This window comes from Aquarana catesbeiana, linkage group LG10, assembly GCF_042186555.1.
Source record: "Aquarana catesbeiana isolate 2022-GZ linkage group LG10, ASM4218655v1, whole genome shotgun sequence".
Taxonomy (NCBI): Eukaryota; Metazoa; Chordata; class Amphibia; order Anura; family Ranidae; genus Aquarana; species Aquarana catesbeiana.
This window is the reverse complement of record NC_133333.1, coordinates 256291550-256312262: the sequence shown is the minus strand read 5'-3', so window position 1 is coordinate 256312262 and position 20713 is coordinate 256291550. Positions and strand designations below refer to the sequence as shown.

Sequence of the window (20713 nt, the reverse complement as noted above, 5' to 3'; positions counted from 1 at the left end):
CAGTAAGTCTGATCTGCAAAAAGACCCTGTGGCTGCCAAATACACCCGAATAGCCCCGAACACATCCAGGGCATGTAAGGTAAATCCCTTAGAGCCCTTGCACACTGGGGCGGGGGGGCGGCGTCGGCGGTAAAACGCCGCTATTATTAGCGGCGTTTTACCGTCGGTATGCGGCCGCTAGCGGGGCGGTTTTACCCCCCGCTAGCGGCCGAGAAAGGGTTAAATACCACCGCAAAGCGCCTCTGCAGAGGCGCTTTGCCGGCGGTATAGCCGCGCCGTCCCATTGATTTCAATGGGCAGGAGCGGTAAAGGAGCGGTATACACACCGCTCCTTCACCGCTCCGAAGATGCTGCTGGCAGGACTTTTTTTACCGTCCTGCCAGCGCATCGCTCCAGTGTGCAAGCCCTCGGGGCTTGCACACTGGAATGAAAGCAGCGGCACTTTCGGGGCGGTTTGCAGGCGCTATTATTAGCGCAATAGCGCCTGCAAACCGCCCCAGTGTGCAAGGGCTCTTAGGATAGTTTGACCTGGGACACAGGGAAGACAACACAGTGCCCTTAGTCAAACTGAAATCAGAGGAGGGAACCACGGACAAGGATGAAGAACCACCACATCTTTGTGGATCACCAGGTAAGATGTATGACAAGATAACGCCTACAGTTCCGACACTCTGTGAGCAGAGGTGATAGCCACCAATAAAGCCACCTTCTGGGACAGAGTAAGCAAAGGAACCTCCCGAACATTTTCAAAGATAGGCTTCTGTAGAACCGAACGCACCAAGGGCAGATCCCATGGCGGTAGAAGAGACCGCACCGGTGGAGGCTGATGTTGAACACCTTGATTAAAAGTACGCACCAGGGAGTGTGAGGCCAGAGGACGCCAAAGAAAACCGCGAAGGCCGACACCTGACCCTTGATGGTACTCAAGGCCAAGTTCTGCTCAACCCCCCCCCGTGAAGGAAGGTCGATATCCGAGCCACTGAGAAAGAACCAGGGTAAATGCCAAGCGCCTCACACCAGGATATGTATGCTATCCACGTCCAATGGTAAATCTTCCTAGAGGAAGACTTCCTAGCCCTCAGCAGTGTCGTAAATTCAGCACCTGGCTCATAACAGCCAGGCCTTCAAAACCAGCGACTAAAGCAGGATGGTAGATTGGCCCTTGGTACAGTAGATCCTCCCTGAGAGGCAGTCGCCAAGGGACATTGGCGACCAAGTGCACCAGGTCGACGTACCCAATCCAACAAAGCCATCCGGGCCAACTAGAATGACCGGAATCCCTTCTGCCTTGATCCTGCGCAAAAGCCGCGGCAGAAGCTTGAGAGGAGAGGAGTAGATCCGACTATAATGGCCCCACCAGAGGATCCCGTGACCTTGCTAGAAAACTCAGTACCGTTCTGTTAAGCCGGGACGCCAACAGATCTACCTCGGGAGTGCCCCATCGGAGACATATCCGATGCAACAAGTCCTGGTGAAGGGACCACCCCATGGACCAACACTAGACGGCTGTCAGTTTTCCACTCCTAGAATGCATACGGCGGAGAGGCTACTGTCAGGGCTGTCAACACATTTTGTTCCACCCTGGTTATTGACACAAGCCACCACCGTGACATTGTCTGACTGGATATGTAGCAGGAGCCCCTGAAGTCGACCCATCCATGATCCATACATAGTCTGATCGCACGAAGTCCCAGAATATTGATCGGCAATGTGGATTCCTCCAGCATCCAATGACCCTGAGCAGAACCCAGTCCCAGGCCACATCCCCACCCGGACAGACGGGCATTGGTGGTGACCACTGTCCAATACAAAGGGAGAAAGGATGTGCCCTGCCGAAATACCGGAGAGCAAAGCCACCAGACCAGGGACCCCCTGGTTTCCTTGCTCAACCAAATCAGATAGATCAGAGACCTCGGGCACTTGTCCCATTACGCCAGGGTCTCCCTTGAAGGGAGCTCGGTATGGAACCGCTTGGGAGAGAGTAGATACCATCAGGCCCAACACCCACATGCAGGACTGCAGGGAGGCCCACCTGCGAGACAACAGTAGCTGAAGCGCAGCATGCAACTTCTGGAGTTTGCCCAGAAGAAGAAACACTCTGGCCAGAGATGAAGCCAGAGTCAGGCCCAGGTAATCTAATTTTCTGGAAGGAGCCAGAGCAGACTTGAGGTAGTATAGAAGCCAACTGAAATCTGTGGTCTGTATAGCGAGCTACGTAGCCCCTCAAGGTAGCCGAGGACTCTGCTCGTAGAAGGTCATCCAGGCAACCCAGGACCGCAATCCCCCGCTGACGTAACCACGCCAGAACTGGAAACAAAACACCTTTGTGAATACGCGAGATCAAAGGTCAACACCGCGGTCTCCCACAGTAAAAACGGAGGAAGTGTTGGTGTCGGGCACATATTGGAGTGTGTAGCTAAGCATCCGTGATGTTGACAGAAGCCAGAAAGTCCCCATGATGATTGGGCACCACCACCGTGCGGATGGACTCCATTCTGACCTTCTGTACCCACACAAAGCAGTTCAGGGCCTTGAGGTTCAGAAATGGACGTACTATGCCCTCCTTTTTGAACTGTGAACAGGTTTGAATTAAAACCCCAGAAACCATTCCAGCACTGGAACCTGGACAAGCACACCCTGAAGCAACAGGACTTGCACAGCCCCAAGGAGGACAGCAAACAGTCCGGTGACAGATGCCTATTGGAAGGAAAAAAACCTTTTCGGGATTCAAGGTCGGAACACTAGGACATAGGTGCAGGCACGCCTTCATGCTGAAGGGGCCTTGTCCGTGGGTCTAGGGAGCCACGCTCTCAGCTTGCCAGACCAGGTCCGTTGCGTGCCGAGATAGAATGCATCCGCTACGAGGCCCTTTTCCCCATTCCAGACTGTGGAAGTGATGTACACTTCCCTCCTGTGAGGCTGTAATGATGTCATCCAGGGTAGCCACAAGACAGACAATTGCCTTGAAATGGTAAACCAGTCAGAGCTTTTTTAGAAGCCCAGTCCGCATACCAACACTTACATCGCAGACAAACTGCAGCCCCCAGACCAACTGGTCTGCCAATTCAGCGAAAGCAGAGGGATTATACTCCCCCTCCAGGTATGTCAGCTGGATTTAAAAAAAAATGGAGATTCCTCTACTAGAATCATGGTCGCTTTGCGCAAACTAGAGACCAGGGGGATCCACTACTGGTGGAACAGTCCACTCTTTAAGGAGGGATCCCACAAAGGGGTTCCTCGCAGCAAAGCGTCTTTGGAACCACAAGGAGCGCTTTGGACACTCACAGTCTTTACGGACAAATATTTCAAAATAGGTGGGAGGAGGGAACGCTTTTGCCGTGCGAGACAGTTTATGGGTGCCAAGGGGACCTCCACCGCAGCCACAGCTGCATCCTCCATCATTAACATTTTCTGCACAGATTTAATAAGGGCAACAACCAGCACCTTCTTGTGCGCCACTGTAGTTGTGGAGGAACATCCTCACTAACTGACAGGACAAGGAGTGTGGCCATCAACCCCGCAAGGTGGGCCACGCCCATGGCGGCAGAGCCAGATATAGGAGCAGTCAAGACCGATGAGACAGGGGAGGGTGGGGGCGCCATTTACTAGGCTATATGTCTAAGTGTCACCTGTGAACACACAAAGAACTCAGAGGGGCCGCCGTCTTAGGCCCCGCACAGGGGCATCACCGAGATCCCACACAGGGGACGTCAACCGAGGCCCCGCATAGGGGGCGCTGACCGAGGTTCCTTACACGGGGCACCAGCCAAGACCCTGCACAAGGGGCACCATTGGACCCCTAACAGGAGCACTGGCTGAGCCCCAGCACAGAGGGTGCCTACAGATAGCCCGCCCAGGAGGCGCCTACGGATGCACCGCACAGGCGGCACCACTGGACCTTTCACAGGGGGCACTGGCTGAGGCCCCTCACAGGGGAGTGTCCACTAAGGCCCCACACAGGGGATGCCTACTGAGGGTCCACATAAAAAAAACCCTAAAAGGGGGTCGCCTTCAGAGCACCCACAGTGCCGTCCGGCGTGGTTGCAGGGACTAGCAGGCTGCGACCTGGTAGGCCGCAAAAGCTGCTGCCTAAGTTTTTGGCCGCCCGCTGCAAAGGCACAGGTCCGCGAGGGGGACCGGACCAAGCAGAGCCGAGGAATGGAGGGGGGTGCCCCCAACAGAAATCGGCGGCCTCCACCGCCCGCTCTAGGGCCGCCCCACACTTCGCCAGGTCGGTAGGCCGCAAAACCGCGGCCTAAATTAGAGGAGGGCCACCGCTGGATTCGCAAATGCCTGGTCACCCGCTCCCAGGCCCAACCATCCAGCAGGTGCCAAGGTGTACCCCCCACCCCCATAGTGGTAAAAAGGGGGAGGGGGGGCTGAGAGTGGACAGAGTATCTGAATCACCTAGACCTCATCCAGGAAAGGGGCGGTGGGTGTGGAGGAGAACCCCAGAGGGACTGACCACCCCAGGGAGTACCCGCGCCCCACACCACTCCAGGGAAGGAGTGGAGGGGGCCCCTTACTTACCGATCCAGCAAAGCGCACGGGTAGCGCTCCCAAACAGATCCTCCTCGCCACCGAAGTGGGGGGCTGTCGGCCATGAGGAACGCTGTGACACAGGCCGAGACCCGGTCCTATGCGACCTCGCGAGACGTTTAACTCGCAGGGCCAGCCCCCGTCCAGTGGGGCCATGTCGCGGCCGACCTAGCACGTAGGCAGTTGATTTTAGAGAAAAAAAAAGAAGTAGTTTAAAAAGCAAAAACAAAAAATTGCCAGGACTAGATATCCCGGCAGGGAACTAGGTCCTTACTCCTAACTAGGCAGAAAATAAAACTGAAGGCCTATAGCAGACAGGGGGGTGTATACCACCTAGGACTGCCCATAGGCGTAGCCAAGTCTTTTTTTCTGCCTAGTGTCCTACTCCTGTAGGGGGCGATATAACCCTATGGTACTGAATAATGGAGCGCTGTGTCTGTCAATGAACAAAATAGAAATATATATATATTTTCTGAATGCCCATACCAGTACTCAAGTGGAGTAAAAAAAAGTGGAACTAAACCTTCAGTAAAAACAAAATTGCAAACAGGCAGTTGTTTGTTGAGTGTCTCTGCAGAAAAAAAAAAAAACGTTCCTGCAGGTTTGCAAAGCTCTTTTCCTGTAGGTTACAAGAATGCACTCAGTTCCGTGACCCAGATTCAGTCAACAGTGGGCTGAAGTCCGCCGATGTCAGAAAGCCGGTCCATGCTGTGCAGGGATCCCCGACAATAATGTTGGGATCCGCCTAGATCCCTGACCTGTTGCTGGCTATGCTTCTCCGTTCACCACGGAAAAGCCTGAGCCAACCGTTCCCACCCTGGCGCTCCATTGAGCGCTGGAGGGGCAGAGCACAGTCACCGATCTGTGGTCAGGGCGGACCCGAGAACTGAGCGATCAGCTGTCTTTGATTGCTCAGTTCTCGGTGTAGAGGCAGTAGGGGACAGCTGCAGCATTGGATCAATACTGCATCTACCTAGGTGAGTATGTACCGTATGTCTTTTTTTTTTTTTAATCCCTCACTCCTCTTTTAAATGTACACTGAGCTGTGCATGCACACAGTACCAGTGTGCCAGGATGAATGACTCCCGTGTGCATGCATAGGGGGTCACATCATCCCCACTGGCCAATCAAGAGGCCAAAAAACCCGGCACAGATATCAGCTGCCAGCGTGGGCTCCAACTGTTGCATCCCTGGAACAGAGGCAAGTATTCTGCAGACTGTCGTTCTGCTGCAACTACATAGAACCTCATGAATAAAACCTTTACTAACTGGCTTTTTGTCTGTGTCGACCAATCAATTTCTAGCGATTGATAAAAAAAAAAAAAAAAAAGACAAACTAATCAATTGACAAAAACACACTTTGGGTTCTCCTGGATGGTGGAAAATAGACATCACATGAATAAGGTATGATCACATTCACATACCTGGCCTGTAAACACCTACTCACCCACCTTCTTTCGGACCAGAGACATGACTCCGATTCTGGTGAGGACATGCTGGCGAGAAAGTCCTTCTCTTGGGACGCCATCGGCAAAGGTTTCTGCCCCGTCAGCCCCCGGTTCACAGAGGTGTCTCATAAACAAAGACACGTACGCCCTGTAATGGATTATCCACATGAAAAACTCCAGGCAAATACATGAATCATCCTAAAGTTTATGTATTTTGGAAGTCAACAAATCTTTTTTTTCAGTTCAGTCGGTGAATTTGCCTGTCTTTTAAAACGATTGTAAAACATTTTTTTTTTTTAAATAACAAACATGTTATACTTACCTGCTCTGTAATGGTTTTGCACAGAGCAGCTCCGCTCCCCCTCATCCAGGTCCCCCCCGCCGATGCTTCTGGCTCCTCCCCCCTGTTGAGTGTTCCTATAGCAAGCAGCTTGCTGTGGGGGGACTTGTGTTGGCTCGATCCCGAGATCCGCTCTGTATGTTCATTGACACAGAGAGTAGGCATGTGCAATTCGTTTCGTTCCGAATTAGCTTTTTAACGAATTTCGACAAATTCGTTAAATCGGGAATATCCGAATTAACGAAAACCCGTTTAACAAATTTTTCCGAATATTCGTAAATTCGATAAAATTGGACATTTGTAAATTCGGGCATTCGTACATTAGTAAATTAGTGAATTCGTAAATTTGTAATTCGAAAATCTGAAATAATAGTTAACTAATAATAATTTAACTATTAGTATTAACTACTAGTAACTTTTAAATTATAGGTATTGTAATTTCCTTTCAAATTTGGCTGTTAGTGAACGTAACAAATACAAATTTATCCGAAGTTATGAATGATCCGAAAAAACGGAATGGAACGTAATGAATTAATAATAATAAACAATAATAATAATAATAAATAATAATGTTGTTTTATTATTATTATTTATTATCAATTTGTTCCATTCCATTTGTTTAGATGCAGCATTCGTTTTGGATAATTCGTAACTTCAGATAAATTCGTATTTGTTACGTTCACTGACAGTCAAATTTGAAAGGAAATTACAATACCTATAATTTAATAGTTAGTTACTATTTCAGATTTTTGAATTTTTGGGTTTTTGGATTTTCAAACTTCGAATTTACAAATTTCAGAATTTTCTAATTTACAAATGTACGATTTTACGAATGTACAAATGTAAAAATGTACGAATGAACGAACGTTCGAATTTACGAATGAACGAATGTTCGAATTTACGAATGAACGCATTTAAGAATTTACGAATGAACAAATTTATGAATCGCGATCATAACGAATGACCCGAAAAACGAAAAAAATAATAAACTAATGAAGCGAAAATGAAAATGAATACATTTTTTGGCTGTGCACATGTCTAACAGAGAGCATGGCTCTGCCCCACCCCCTGCTCTCTGGCTATGATTGACAGCAGCAGGAGCCAATGGCTCTTGCTGCTGCCTCCATGGCCAGTGAGGAGAGAGAGCGGAGAGAGATGCTGCTCTCGTACACAGTGCTGGATGGAGATCGGCCTCAGGAGAGTATAAGGGGGGCTGGGGGTGCATACAGAAGGGATTTTACCTTAATGCAGAGAATGTATTAGGATAAAAAAAAAATCTTTTGCCTTTAGAACCACTTTAAAGTGAGTTTTAAAGGTAATTTTTTATAGTTTTTTAAAAATAACAAAACATCTCTATACTTACCTGTTCTGTGCAATGGAATTGCACAGAGCGGCCGCAAACCACTTCTTTTCAAGTCCTCCGCAGGCGCTCCTGGCCCCTCCCCCTTCCCAGTGCTCCCATAGGAAGCCGCTTCCCACGAGGGGCACTCGTGTGTGTGTGTGCATTCATTGACACAGACAGCGGGACTCAGCCCCGCCCCCCGCCACTGGCTTTAATTGACAGCACTGGGAGCCAACAGCTCCCGGTGCCCCAGCAAAGACCTGAAATTGAGGGGAGAAAAGATCTGCAGACGTGCACAGCGCTGGATCTAATGGGGCTCAGGTAAGTATACAGGGGGTGAGTGTGGGGATGCTGACACCTAAACATTTTTTATGCAAGGAATGCATTAAAGTAAAAAATGTTTAAGTTGTACAACCCCTTTAAAGCGGTGTTCCAGACACAAATTTGTTTTTTTTTTTAAAAGTCAGCAGCTACAAACACTTTATCTGCTGACTTAAAGAGGAGTTCCACCCAGGGGGTCCATTAAAAAAAAAAAATTAAAAGTCAGCAGCTACAAATACTGCAGCTGCTGACTTTTAATTGGACACTTACCTGTCCCAGGGTTGACAGGAGGGAGGGAGCAGAGCCGAGCCCTTCCTGTGCCGAGGGGGAAGTGATGTCACCAGCCCAGGCAAAGGAAGAGGCAGACTACGAGGGACCCCCTAGCAACAGGCATTTGGAGGTAAGTAAAAAAAAAAAAATATCCAAATGTTTTTTTTTTTGTTTTTTTTTAATTTTTCAGGTATTTTTGTTTTTTTGGGTGGAACCCCACTTTAATAAGGACACTTACCTGTCCAGGGAGCCCGTGATGTCGGTCCCCCGAGGCCGATCTGTCCAGTTGGATCGGGTGCAGTCGCCGCCATTTCAACGAAGGGAAACCGGCAGTGGAGCCTTGCGGCTTTACTGCCGGTTTCCTACTGCACATGTGCGAGTCGCGCAGCGCTTTGTGAATGGCCAACTTGTCTTCTGGGAGACACACACAGGTCCCAGAAGACAGCGGGGGTGCTCGCAGCACAAGAGGACATGACGTCCTGCGCCGCGGCCCGGCTGGATCGGAAGTACACCTAGTACTTAAAAAAAAAAAAAGGTACCAAATATTTTTTTTTTTTTTTTTAAATATCCAAAAACGAGGGGTGGTCTTTCGTTTAAGACTACCTCTCAAAAGTGGGTTGAACTCCGCTTTAGGTTGCTGCACTCCTACTAAGTGAAATTGGGCTTACAGTGGGGGGGCTTACTCTGTAAACTGATGGAGGGGGAAGGGGGAGTACTTCGATGAGCTGACAAGAGGAAGAGATCCTGACAAAAATGTTCACCAACGGTGCTACAGGGGCAGAACGGCGGGGGCAGAAAAGTGTTGTCCCAATCCTCAGAATACCTAGAAATGTAACCACACAGAGGTGGCAAGATCCTGAGAGATCCTTTATAAATCTTTTGACAGGTAAGCGTGTTCCCGCAGGTGTGTTGTAAAATCAGACATCTGGACTTTTTTGACTGCAAAGACCAGGCCAACTGTAATGTAAAATGAGCCGTATTATTGGTTTGATTGCTCTTGTTTAAAGGTCCCACTTGTACCGTGATAAACTCCTGTAAGCTGTATGCCTGTAAACCTGGTGACCACACGTTACTACGGTGCTTTTCTGTTCAGCAATGCTGATCACTCTTTCTCCTTATAGTTCCTGCAAGGGAAGGGAAATCTTCCTTGTGGGAAACATAAAAAAAATGATTGCGGTTTTAACCATTCCCAGCTTCATCCAAAATGAACACACATCAGGATGAGGTTGGTCACACACAGTCCAATAGACGTAAGTGACAGATTTGATCATTCTTTGTGAAGAATTATAATGTGTAGGGTAAGAGGAAGGAGCCTTTCTTAAAGTAGGATTCTGGGCTAAACCACTAAAGTGATACTAAAGTCGTTTAGGCCCCTTTCACACTGGGGCGGTTTGCAGGCGTTATTGCGCTAAAAATACCGCCTGCAAACCGCCCCTAAACAGCCTCCGCTGTTTGTTCAGTGTGAAAGCCCGAGGGCTTTCACACTGAAGCGGTGCGCTAGCAGGAGAAGAAAAAATCTCCTGCTAGCCGCATCTTTGGAGCGGGGAAGGAGCGGTGTATTCACCGCTCCTGCCCATTGCAGTACGAGTGGTTTTAACCCTTTTTCGGCCGCCAACGGGGGGTTAAAACCGCACCGCTAGCGGCCGAATACCGCGGTAAGACAGCGCTAAAAATAGCGCTGTTTTACCGCCGACGCCCCCTACTGCCCCAGTGTGAAAGGGGCATTATAGTTTATAACACATATAAATATATATAAAAAATATATATATATATATATATATATATATATATATATATATATATATATATATATATAGATTAGAATATAGCATATATAATACTATAGGCTTTTCTAAAAAAAATAGAAAATAAAAAAGGGGTTTATACTGTACCTGCTCTGTGCAAGAGTATTGCACAGGGAGCCCCCTTACCTCTTCTTCTGGGGTCACACGCTGGAACTCTCTGTTCCTCCTCTTCTTCGTGTGCCCCCCACAGCAAGCCGCTTGCTATGGGGGGCACACATGCAGGTGAGCTCCCGAGCTGGGCTGTATGTGTCCATAGACTCACACAGTGCGGTCAGCAGGAGCCAATGGCCTGACTGTGAGAGCAAGGAAAGACAAGTGCTGCTGCAGATGGGCACAGTGCTGGATTGATTCAGGACTCCGGTATGTTTTTAGGGAGGAGGTGGGGGCAATGGTGTCCCTAGGGGGGGCAGAGGGGGCCCTGACCCCCCCCCCCCCAACATTATGCTGTGCCTCACCATGTGCCCCCCCCCCCCCAATTAAAAAAAACATTTTTTTTTTTTTTTTACAAAAAGGCAATGTCTAAGAGGGAGAGTGTTCCCAGTCAGCTCCTGCGGGTGATTCCTCCCCCCTCCCTCTGCTTGCTGACACTGCATAATGCGAGCGCTCACACAACCAAGGCCGCCCGATCTGCTCCTTCCCCGGCACCCTCACTGGCAGGGAGAAGAGCGAGTTGCAGGAAGGACTCCACCAGGACTCCCAGTTACTGAAAAAACAGACTGATTTCTCCCGTCCTTAGGACAGGAGAACCAGCCTGTAAATACCAAGAGATGCCAGACCAGCGCTGTCAATAGCAGGGGCAGGACAGCAAGAAGAGGCTGGGGAACCCCACAGTGGCAGAACACCAGGGCCCGGAGGCAAGACAACCTTTGCAACCCTGATAGTTCTCCCACTGCTTTGGACCCTTATATTTTCTTGGTATGCTGGTGACATATATCTCTTGTTTTCTGCCACCCTGGGGGGGGGGGGCAATACGGTAGGAAGGGAGCTCACTGCAGAACATGTGAAAGGGCCATTGTGGGATCATAGTAAAGGGATCATATAAAATGCAATTATATATATATATATATATATATATATATATATATATATATATATATAATTGCATTTTATAGTTGCCCCCCGGTCCCCCCATGTGCCCCCCTTAAATATGAAAGCTGGAGACGCTACTGGGTGGGTGGCAGATAGTAGAAGGTTTGTCATTGTTTACCCTAATGGAAGTAATGCATTAAAGCGCATGCGCAGTAGGGAACCAGGCTATGAAGCCGCAAGGCTTCACTTCCTGACTCCCTTACTAGCAATGCCGGCACCTCCACCCAGAGTTCGGGTGAGGACATAGCGGGCGCCCTGGACAGGTTAAGTGTCCATATTTTTTTTTTGGGTGGAACTCCACTTTAAGAAAGCTTGGTAAACAACCAGTGGTGCCCATAGACACATCACTGTTGTCCAATTCATCTAAAAGTGGCAAGAGTAGGAGGCTGATCTCATGTGTGTTACCGCCAAAACTTAGACAAGTAAAAACCACAGAAGTTTCTGTAGAGAAAGACGGATATTAAAGAAGAACCTACAAAATGTAAAACACATTTCAGACCCGCTTCATCCACAGAATCCGTCACCCAGGCCCTGAAACAATGCTGCCACCTTGTGGAGACCAACATTTTCACCACAAAAACGAGACAACAGTACCTAAATTCCTTCTCACTCTTTCCACGGAGGTCCCGGACGAGCCAGTGTGAATTGAAGGCATCCTGCGGAGGCATTCCCCATCTCATTATTGCATTTAAGAAGGCCTTACGTTGTCTAGCGTTAAACCCAAGAACCTTTAAAAAAAAAAAAAAAAAGGGACATGTTGCAGTTTTATTATTATTGCCTGTATAGGTAAAGTTTTTGTATAAAGTAATTTGCTTACACCATAGGTGGAAAGGGCATCTAAATTTACAGACTTTAATGGAAAAAGCACACATGCAACAGAGACCCAAATTTTGGACCCCCCTAAAACGGCAATGAAAAGCCCACATGACACGGCTCCGGTACCTCAATATTCCCTCCGACCCTCGCTAAAAGCGGTGGGAGTGGTTTGTCCCGGTCATTCTTCAGCTGTCTTCGAGACTGTCTCCTGCCACCTAAAAGCCAAACAAAGCAAAAGGATCATTAGTGAACTCTAGTGAAGGTGGTAGTACAGTCCCTGGCAGTGCCCTTAATAAAGCTGCCAGATCTCTCCTCCAATCAGCAGGGAGAATGAGCTTTGAAGATTGCTGGACCACTTCAGAGAGACCCCTGCCTCCTCGCAGGCAGCATCAGTCCTCTCAGCAGCGTGCTGCCATCAGAGAGATGTTGGGGCTGGTGCCGGGGTGCTAATTACAACAGTAAAACATTTACACTGAAAGTGTTTGTAAATCTTTACATACACCCAGTGAAGTGATTGACCTCAGGTGATACACGGAGATGAAAAAAAAAAATCCTCCTACATAAGTTTGTACCTGTTTATCTGCAGCCCTCTCTCCTCTACAGCCGTTCAAAGTGCTGAATTCATAAAGCTTGTCTGAGCTTTCAGAAAGAAGGGGGCGGAGAGCTGAAATTAAACACTGCGGAGCTCAGTGAGAGCTGATTGGAAGGAAGGAACAAGGAAGCTCAACTTGTGGTCCCCCAGCTGTTACAGAACTACAAGTCCCATCATGCCTCTGCCCTTGGGAGTCATGCTTGTAACTGTCAGCCTTGCAGTGCCTCATGGGATCTGTAGTTCCGCAATAGCCGAAGGGGCCACAGGTTTAGCACTCATGGTTTACAGGAACAGAGCCAAGACTGTCAATCGCAGGCTGTGTGCTGGAGCTCCCTCCCCTGTCACCATGTATCTCTTGGAGTCAGGAAAACTTGTCAAAAAATTACTCATGCTGATAGCAGAGGAAGGAGGCAGCAGACAGAAATGACACTTACGGCTCTGGATTGAGACAAGTGCACACTATAGAGGGATGTGCTTTGTTCAGATTTTATTAAGCTTCCTGCTCACTGATGATTGGATGTGCATTTTTTTTTTTTAAAAACTTCAGTTGGGGAAATTTGTTTCACAAGGAAAGAGTTCTGAGAAATTTTGATACTAGTTCTACAACTCATAGGTTTCCCTTCACATAAATGACCTTTCAGTTACGCTGAAGTGTGGCACAGTGTTAGTCATGGAATAGACCAGAGCAGAACTCATGTTGGTGAAACTGAATCATAATGTCATTTTTTTTGTAAATTGAAGAAAAGAAAAGAAGAAAGAGGCAACTCAAGATAATACCTTCAGCATGAACCCCGACCCAGCCAACCCCAATCCCTCAGATAGTAGAGATAAGTTAATTGGGAATGGTATAGCACTGACAGCGAACATTCTGCAGCTGACCAGCTGTGCCTAGACCAACTTTGTCATCAATTTCATTGTTGGCCCTCTAGAGACTGTTCTTTTCTGGTTCTGGCTTTTTATCCATTAATATTGATTCAAGAAAAAATGGCCTCGGGACTTCAAACAAAATGGGACTGGCCATTTTCTGTTGGCCCTCTAGAGACTAGGTGCTACCTAGATGCTATGTATTTACATCTGCTTAACATAAGGTTTTTTTCTTTACAGTTTTTTTTAAAACCGGCTTTTCCTTTGTGCTAATCCATGCTAGTGGGCTACAATAGAATGGTGCCTGCTCCCACAGTTTCCTTCTGCCTCTGGCTGTCTATTTAGTAATACAGACTCAGGAAAAATGGCGGCGGCCACAGGACTTCAACAAAATGGTGTCACTTCCAGTTTGGCCCTCTAGAGACTGTTAGTGTCAGGGCTCGGCTCAGCTCTTCCTTCTCTGAGCTGGCTGCTCAGCTGTCGGCTAATTGCCAGGTCCTATTTCTCCAGTTACTCAGCTGTTGATGATATCCTGCTCGTCAGTCCTGCTTACTTAAGCCCTCCAGTCCAGAGGAGCTCTGCCTTCGCCTTGGTCAACATCACAGAAACTATCTCCTGTGATCCTGTGCAAGACTTGCTTTGCTGACATCCCTTCTGGCTCCAGATCCTGCTTGCTATTCCACTACATTGATCCCCGACTTCTGGCTTGGCTGACTATCCGTTCCGGTCACTGAACTTTGGCTATGTTTTGACTATGTTTGTTCTTTTTACTTTTATTATTAAACAAGTGTGATTTAACTGTACTTCTGTCTCAGCCTGACTTCATGGTGTCTGACAGTTAGTTGATTATACAGGCTATTTAAAAGGGCTAGTTTTTGACGTTGGCTTACTAGTTTTCCCCTGAAGACATGTGTTGGCTCAAAACATGTTGGGGCGGAGCTATACGCTGACGTCAAGCCACCACTTCTGGAACTGGCGGCCATCTGAGTAAGTACACTGCTGTACATGTTTTTTACTACTTGGCATCTGGATGTTTATTGTTTTCATGTGAATTTTATGCATCAGTAATAAATTACTACACTAGATCTGGCCCGTCTTGATATTTGGCTCCTCGCACAAGCTCTTCTTTTCCATCTGGCGGCGTTGTGGGCTTTTCCAAATCTCCCCCAGTGGTAGGCTGATGCTGCTACACTCAGAGGACTCAGGTGGATGGATGGAGCTGGAAGCCGAGATGGTCAATTCCCAAAGTATGATTTGCTGCACTGACGTGGCAGCTAGCGAGCTGGTGAGTGTGGTCTTACCCTCACTTGCACATGGTGTCCTCTTTTTTGATGGTGGAAGCAATACAGAGACATTTCTGGAGTTAAAGGACTTTTTAGCTTTTTGTGCTTTTTTTATGTGTGGGTTTTCACTTTTACGGTTTTATGCACATGATTTATAGTGGATGTTTTAACTTATCACTTATTTTTAAACTGAAAAAATGTGGAATATTTTAGATTATAAGTTTGGGTTCATTTTAAAGCTCAACCCTGCACAGATAGAAAGTTATCCCTTGCAGTGGGGCTGTGCCCGAACTACAAGGAATAATAGCTTGTTTTGTCCAGGGGAGAGGAGAAACCGTTTTTTATTTATCTGATCCTTCGCTCTTCCAGTTGGAGGTGCTCCCCCATGATAAGGTGGTGGACTGTGCCTTGGCGTTCTCCTGCGCTCTGATCTTGATGACATCCAGACCCTAGGCCACTGGAGTGGAGAAGCAGCAGGGACTGGTCCTCCGTTTTGCTATGGCTATTTTAGTGATTTTTATAACATAAATAATAGTAGAAGCCAGGCTTCCCCTATTCATATGCTAATGAACTTGTTGGACTGGTTCATGAAGCTCAGGACAGGAACAGATGTTGGAAGGAAGTAGAGGGAGGGAAAAAGTCTTGAAACACAGCCATGTGCTGGAAACAAAGAGGTAGCAGTTTTGCAGGACTCCCAGAAGCAGTTTGGAGAGATTTTGAATAAAAGGAGGAAGACGCTATCTCCAGGAAGAACCAAGTTACACAACTGTTTAGTGTATACCCATTGCATACATTGTCCATGCTAATATGCTAGGAAAGACAGATTGTGCATGTGTATAGTGTATGCATATTTTGTGATATTCTGTATGTTGTGTATTGTTTTTCTCAAAGTGAGTACAGCAATTTTGTTTAGTAAAGCAAAATAATATACTACAGAGGTTTTTATCGCTTCCTTTCTTTTACCGTAAAGAACCTTTAAAGACGTAAAGCAGGACATCTAGCTGCAGAGCTAGATGTCCTGCTTTAGAGTCAGGTAAGTATATCTCCTTTTATTGTTCCCCCAGACATAATGAGCAATTAACCCTTGCAGTGCGGGCACAGCTCCACTGCAGGGGATCGTTTTTTTTATTTGCCCGGAGTTGGGCTTTAAATGATATCCTTTGCCTTTATAAAGATTTTCCACCATCTTGGTTCGCTAAAGGTATCGCCCTCAGGTGATCCAGCTAATTTGCCCCACATCTGGTCCAATAGCAATCCACATAGACATTAGGGAAAAGTTTAACTCACTCTGACCTTCAGGCTTCTCTTCAAAATCTTCATCTTCATCCTCTGAGCCAACGGAATATTCTGATTGGTTGTCTGAGAGATCATCTTGCCATTCTACAAGTAAAAGAGAAGAGCAGATGTTAGGATCTAAAAGGCAGCTGGTGAAGGACCGGGAAGACTTGTGTAGTTCGGATGAGCATGTGAGCTGCCACAATGACCGGCACTTTCAGCCCTGAGACGGTGAGGACAGGTAGGCCAGGAGACCTCTCCACGGGAAGACGTTCTGAATCAGCCAGATGCTCTGAAATCAGCCTAACCCTAACCCGGCCAGCAGTCATTTGTAGGGAAAAGCCAAGCACAAGTGATACTTCAGATTTTGAAGATTACAGGTTCTGCACGCTGGCAACAAAAACTCTGCCCATGTTCCTCAGCCATTCCCAGGGTCTCTTGGCACGGGGTGTTGACACTGGACTTCTGAAGAGAGAGATGACCTCACTAGTATTCACTTGGAACTGAAATATAAGAGAAAGTAGCAGTGCAAACAGCAACGCTTAGTAACCAGTTTCTGTAGCAGGTGTCTAGTTAATGGTTGCCAAGGGTGATTGAACACAGTTAATGGTCAATGTGTGACCTTATAAAACTGGAACCATGGCAAACAAATGCATGTACAGTGGAACCTTGGATTACGAGCATAATCCGTTCCAGGAGAATGCTTGTAATCCAAAGCACTCGCATATCAAAGCGAGTTTCCCCATAGAAGTCAATGGAAACAAAGATAATTTGTTCCGCATTGACTTCTATTGCAATACCGCATGTGGCCAGAGGTGGGGGGCACCGGAGAGCCTCGAAAATACTTGGGGACAGCTCGGCTGAACTCGGAAAGCCTCAGAAACTGATATTTTTGAGTGTTTCCTAGTATTTCCGAATGGCTCCGAAACCGTTCCGAGTGTCACCGGTGCCCCCGCACCTCTGGCCAAATGCGGTACTGCACACCCCATTAGCTTGAACTCTGCTTGTTTTGCGAGACAACACTCGCACACCGAGTCAGAATTTAAAAAAAAAAAGTTGCTTGTCTTTCAAAACGCTTGTTAACCCCGTTGCTCATAAACCAAGGTTCCACTGTATTAAATACATACCCTTACATTTTTACTTGCCAAAAGAATTTGTAGTGTCGGTAGATACCCTCACTTCTGCTAGTCAGTAAAGTGCCTTTGTGACTTCAGTTTTACTGCTTCCGGGGTCAGCTACGTGTTCATTAGACAGAGGTGATGATGCTGGTTCCCTGTCCAAAAAGGAGGCTAGGGGCAGAGAGTGAGATAACAAAAGCTGCATTGCTGAGTCAGGAAGATTAAAGCCGGCCATAGACACAGTGATCTTCTTTGCAGGCAGGGGGCGTATCTACCGCGAAGCAAATTATGGTGTTTGGTGGCAGTTTTCAGGAGGAAGGCGCTGCTCCCAGGCAGAAGGGACACTACAAGCAGCGGTGCTACTATGGGGGTGTGGAACCCCCCCCCAGAGGGGCCATGGACTTATCGTTTGGTGACAGGGGAGCAAAGCGGAAGCAGGAGGCGTCAGGGCTGCAGCCTCCGATTCCAGAAGTAGCTCAGCAGAGCAGGTCGGAGTCCCGGGCTGCGATTGTGATCATGCCTCGGCAGCCTTGGTACACACAGATGGTAAAAAAGGAGCCCGCTCCCTCTCTCCCCCCCTCCCCCCCTGAAAGGAAGAGATTTACAGATGTAGTAGTGGATCTTAAACATCAAGAAGAGGGACAAATTTAGATGGGGGGGGCAGCACAAAACCAAAATACACCACTGGTTGCAGGAAAGAAAATCACTCGATTCCGGTAATTGTGTTGATGGGGAAATCCCTCTTGCTGAGCTATTGTATTCTCCTGGGGGGGCTATTGCTAGCGACTATAACCGCTAGCAATAATCACACGTACAATTTGACAGACTGATTGTGCCCAAGTTTGATCGAGCGATCAACTTGGGTACATTCAGCCTGCCTATACATGGTTTAAATCTCGGCCGGGTTCATGCGGAGCCAGCCGAGATTCGAACAGTCTACGGCTGGTTGTACTGCTTAATTAGAAACAGTGTCATCTGCTTGGCTTTGTAGTGTGAGGAATGTGTAAATCACAAGACTGACTGTACAGAATTATAAACACTCTGGCAAGTAAAACAGTAAACTTGCTGTATATGTATTTAAAGTGTTCTCCCCTTTTCAGAAAAAGTTAAAAAGTCAATGAACACCATACAACCCCCCAGTGCCTGCTGTACTTACGGCTGAGGTGTTCATACCCATGCAGCTGGTCCAGTGGTCTGGGGATTTGAAATCCTCGCTCTTTTCCCTATTCTCTGGTCAGGTGCTGACCAATCAGAATAGCTCTTATCCATCCTGGAAGTGCTGCACAAGACGAGGGAGAAGAGCGAGGATTAAAAAATCCCCGGACCACCGGGCTGGCTGCGGGCACTGACAGTTCAGCATCCCTGGAAGTAAGTACGATGGGGACTGGGGGTAGGGAAGGTGTACAGTGTTAGTTCACCTTTTCATTTTTTTTTTTTTTTCTGTAAAAGGTGAGCTAACACTTTACTTATTTAGAGATCCGCCTGCAATCCCAATTTAAAGCGTTACTAAACCCTCGTTATTTTTTTTCTCTAATTAAAATAACAAAACATGCCTATACTTACCAGCGCTGCGCAATAGTTTTACACAGAGCAGCCCCGATCCTCTTCTTCTGGAGTCCCCCGCCGGGGCTCCACGCCTCTCCTCTTTGGCGTCTAGCCTCTTTCCATGGAGGGCACCCGTGCATGCTCGCTCCTGAGTCCCGCTGCTGCGTCCATCGACACTGACAGTGAGACTCGGCCCCTCCTCCGTGTCACAGCAGTTGATTGACAGCAGCAGGAGCCAATTGCTCCCACTGCTACCAATCTATCCAATGAGGAGGGAGACAGCGGCGGGAGCCTCTGCGCTCGTACACATCGCTGGATCGAATCTGGTTCAGCACTAAAAGGTCTTTCACCTTAATGCACAGAATGCATTAAAGCGGAGTTCCACCCAAAAGTGGACATTCCACTTATTTGTCTCCTCCCACCCTCTGGTGCCACATTTGGCACCTTTCGGGGGGAGCAGGTACATTTTTTTTAGACAGGTACCCTGTCCCCACTTCCGAGGTATATCAGAAGTCTAGCCCCCTCCTCCTCCTTCCTATGCTGTGGGGCCAGTAGAAGAGCGCAGCGAGCATGCATGGTAGGCAGTGGCATCTCCAGCTTTCATATTTAGGGGGGGCACATGGGGGGACAGGGACAAAAGTAGGGGGGCAACTATATATATATATATATATATATATATATATATATATATAGATCTCTATATATATATATATAGAGATCTATATATATATATATATATATATAGATCTCTCTCTCTATATATATATATATATATATATATATATATATATATATATATATATATATAGAGAGAGAGAGAGAGATCTATATATATATATATGTATATAGATCTATATAGATATAGATATATAAATATACACTGGGGCCCTTTACTACGACCCCACAATGGCCCTTTCACATGTTCTGCAGTGAGCTCTCTTCCTACTGTATTGGGGTCCCCCAGGGTGGCAGAAAACAAGAGATATATGTCACCAGCATACCAAGAAAATATAAGGATCCAAAGCAGTGGGAGAACTATCAGGGTTGCAAAGGTTGTCTTGCCTCCGGGCCCTGGTGTTCTGCCACTGTGGGGTTTCCCAGCCTCCTCTCGCTGGTCTGGCTTCTCTTGGAATTTACAGGCTGGTTCTCCTGTCCTAAGGATGGGAGAAATCAGTCTGTTGTTTCAGTAACTGAGAGTCCTGGTGGAGTCCTTCCTGCAACTCGCTCTTCTCCCTGCCAATGGGGATGAAGGGGAAGGAGCAGATCGGGCGGCCGTGGTTGTGTGAGCGCTCGCATTATGCGGTGTCAGCAAGAGGGAGGGGGGAGGAATCACCCGCAGGAGCTGACTGGGGACTCTCTCCCTCTTAGACATTGATTTTTTTGATTTTTTGTAAAAAAAAAAAAAAAAAAATTATTGGGGGGGGGGGGGGGGGGGTTCACATGGTGGGGCACAGCATAATGTTGGGGGGGGGGTCAGGGCCCCCTCTGCCCCCCCCCCCCCCCGGGACACCATTAATGGTAGGGACCCAGCCGTGAAGCCGTAAGGCTTCGCTGCCAGGTTCCCTTACCAGCAATGTCGGCGACAGCACCCAACAGCCGATGGAAGCATGAGCTGCAGGTGCCGACATCGCTGGGCTCCAGGACAGGTAAGCGTCCTAATATTAAAAGCCAGAAGTTACAGTATGTGTAGCTGCTGACTTTTAATTTTTTGAGGGGGAGGCAGAACGCTGCTTTAAGGTGGAAAAACCTTAAGGCTTTGGAACCACTTTCAGTAGGCCAGGCAGCCCTGCAAGACCCTACAGTGCATTGACTTACACGCCCGCTATGTAAAGCAGCAATTACCCAGAAGCCACCTCACTTTTTGGAGAGACTGGTTTGCAAAGATCTGGAAATGTGCACCACTTGAAGTCCCCCAGCACTGCACATAACATGGGGGGGGAGCATACAAACTCCATGAAGATGATATCTTGCTTTCAATAATCTTTGAAATAATCTGCCTGGAAAAAAAAAAAAACTTGCCAGACAAGATAGACCACGGCAGTCAGTCCTTGTTCGGGTCACCAAAT

The 20713-nt window shown here is 47.7% G+C and overlaps 1 protein-coding gene across 5 annotated transcripts in view; it reads right to left on the bottom strand.

Annotated features, from left to right (window-relative positions):
• The window catches only part of CHD5 (chromodomain helicase DNA binding protein 5), a 295395-nt gene that overhangs the window by 43841 nt on the left and 230841 nt on the right, over positions 1-20713 (bottom strand). For 3 of the 5 annotated variants that reach the window (XM_073603682.1, XM_073603678.1, XM_073603680.1), the window contains exons 26-29: positions 15997-16089; positions 12097-12185; positions 11749-11882; positions 5991-6135 (exon numbers count right to left, since the gene is read on the bottom strand). In XM_073603682.1, the coding sequence (XP_073459783.1) occupies positions 5991-6135; positions 11749-11882; positions 12097-12185; positions 15997-16089 (461 nt within the window). The remainder of the gene's footprint in view (positions 1-5990; positions 6136-11748; positions 11883-12096; positions 12186-15996; positions 16090-20713) is intronic. The other 2 variants (XM_073603681.1, XM_073603679.1) reach the window with 1 other exon arrangement.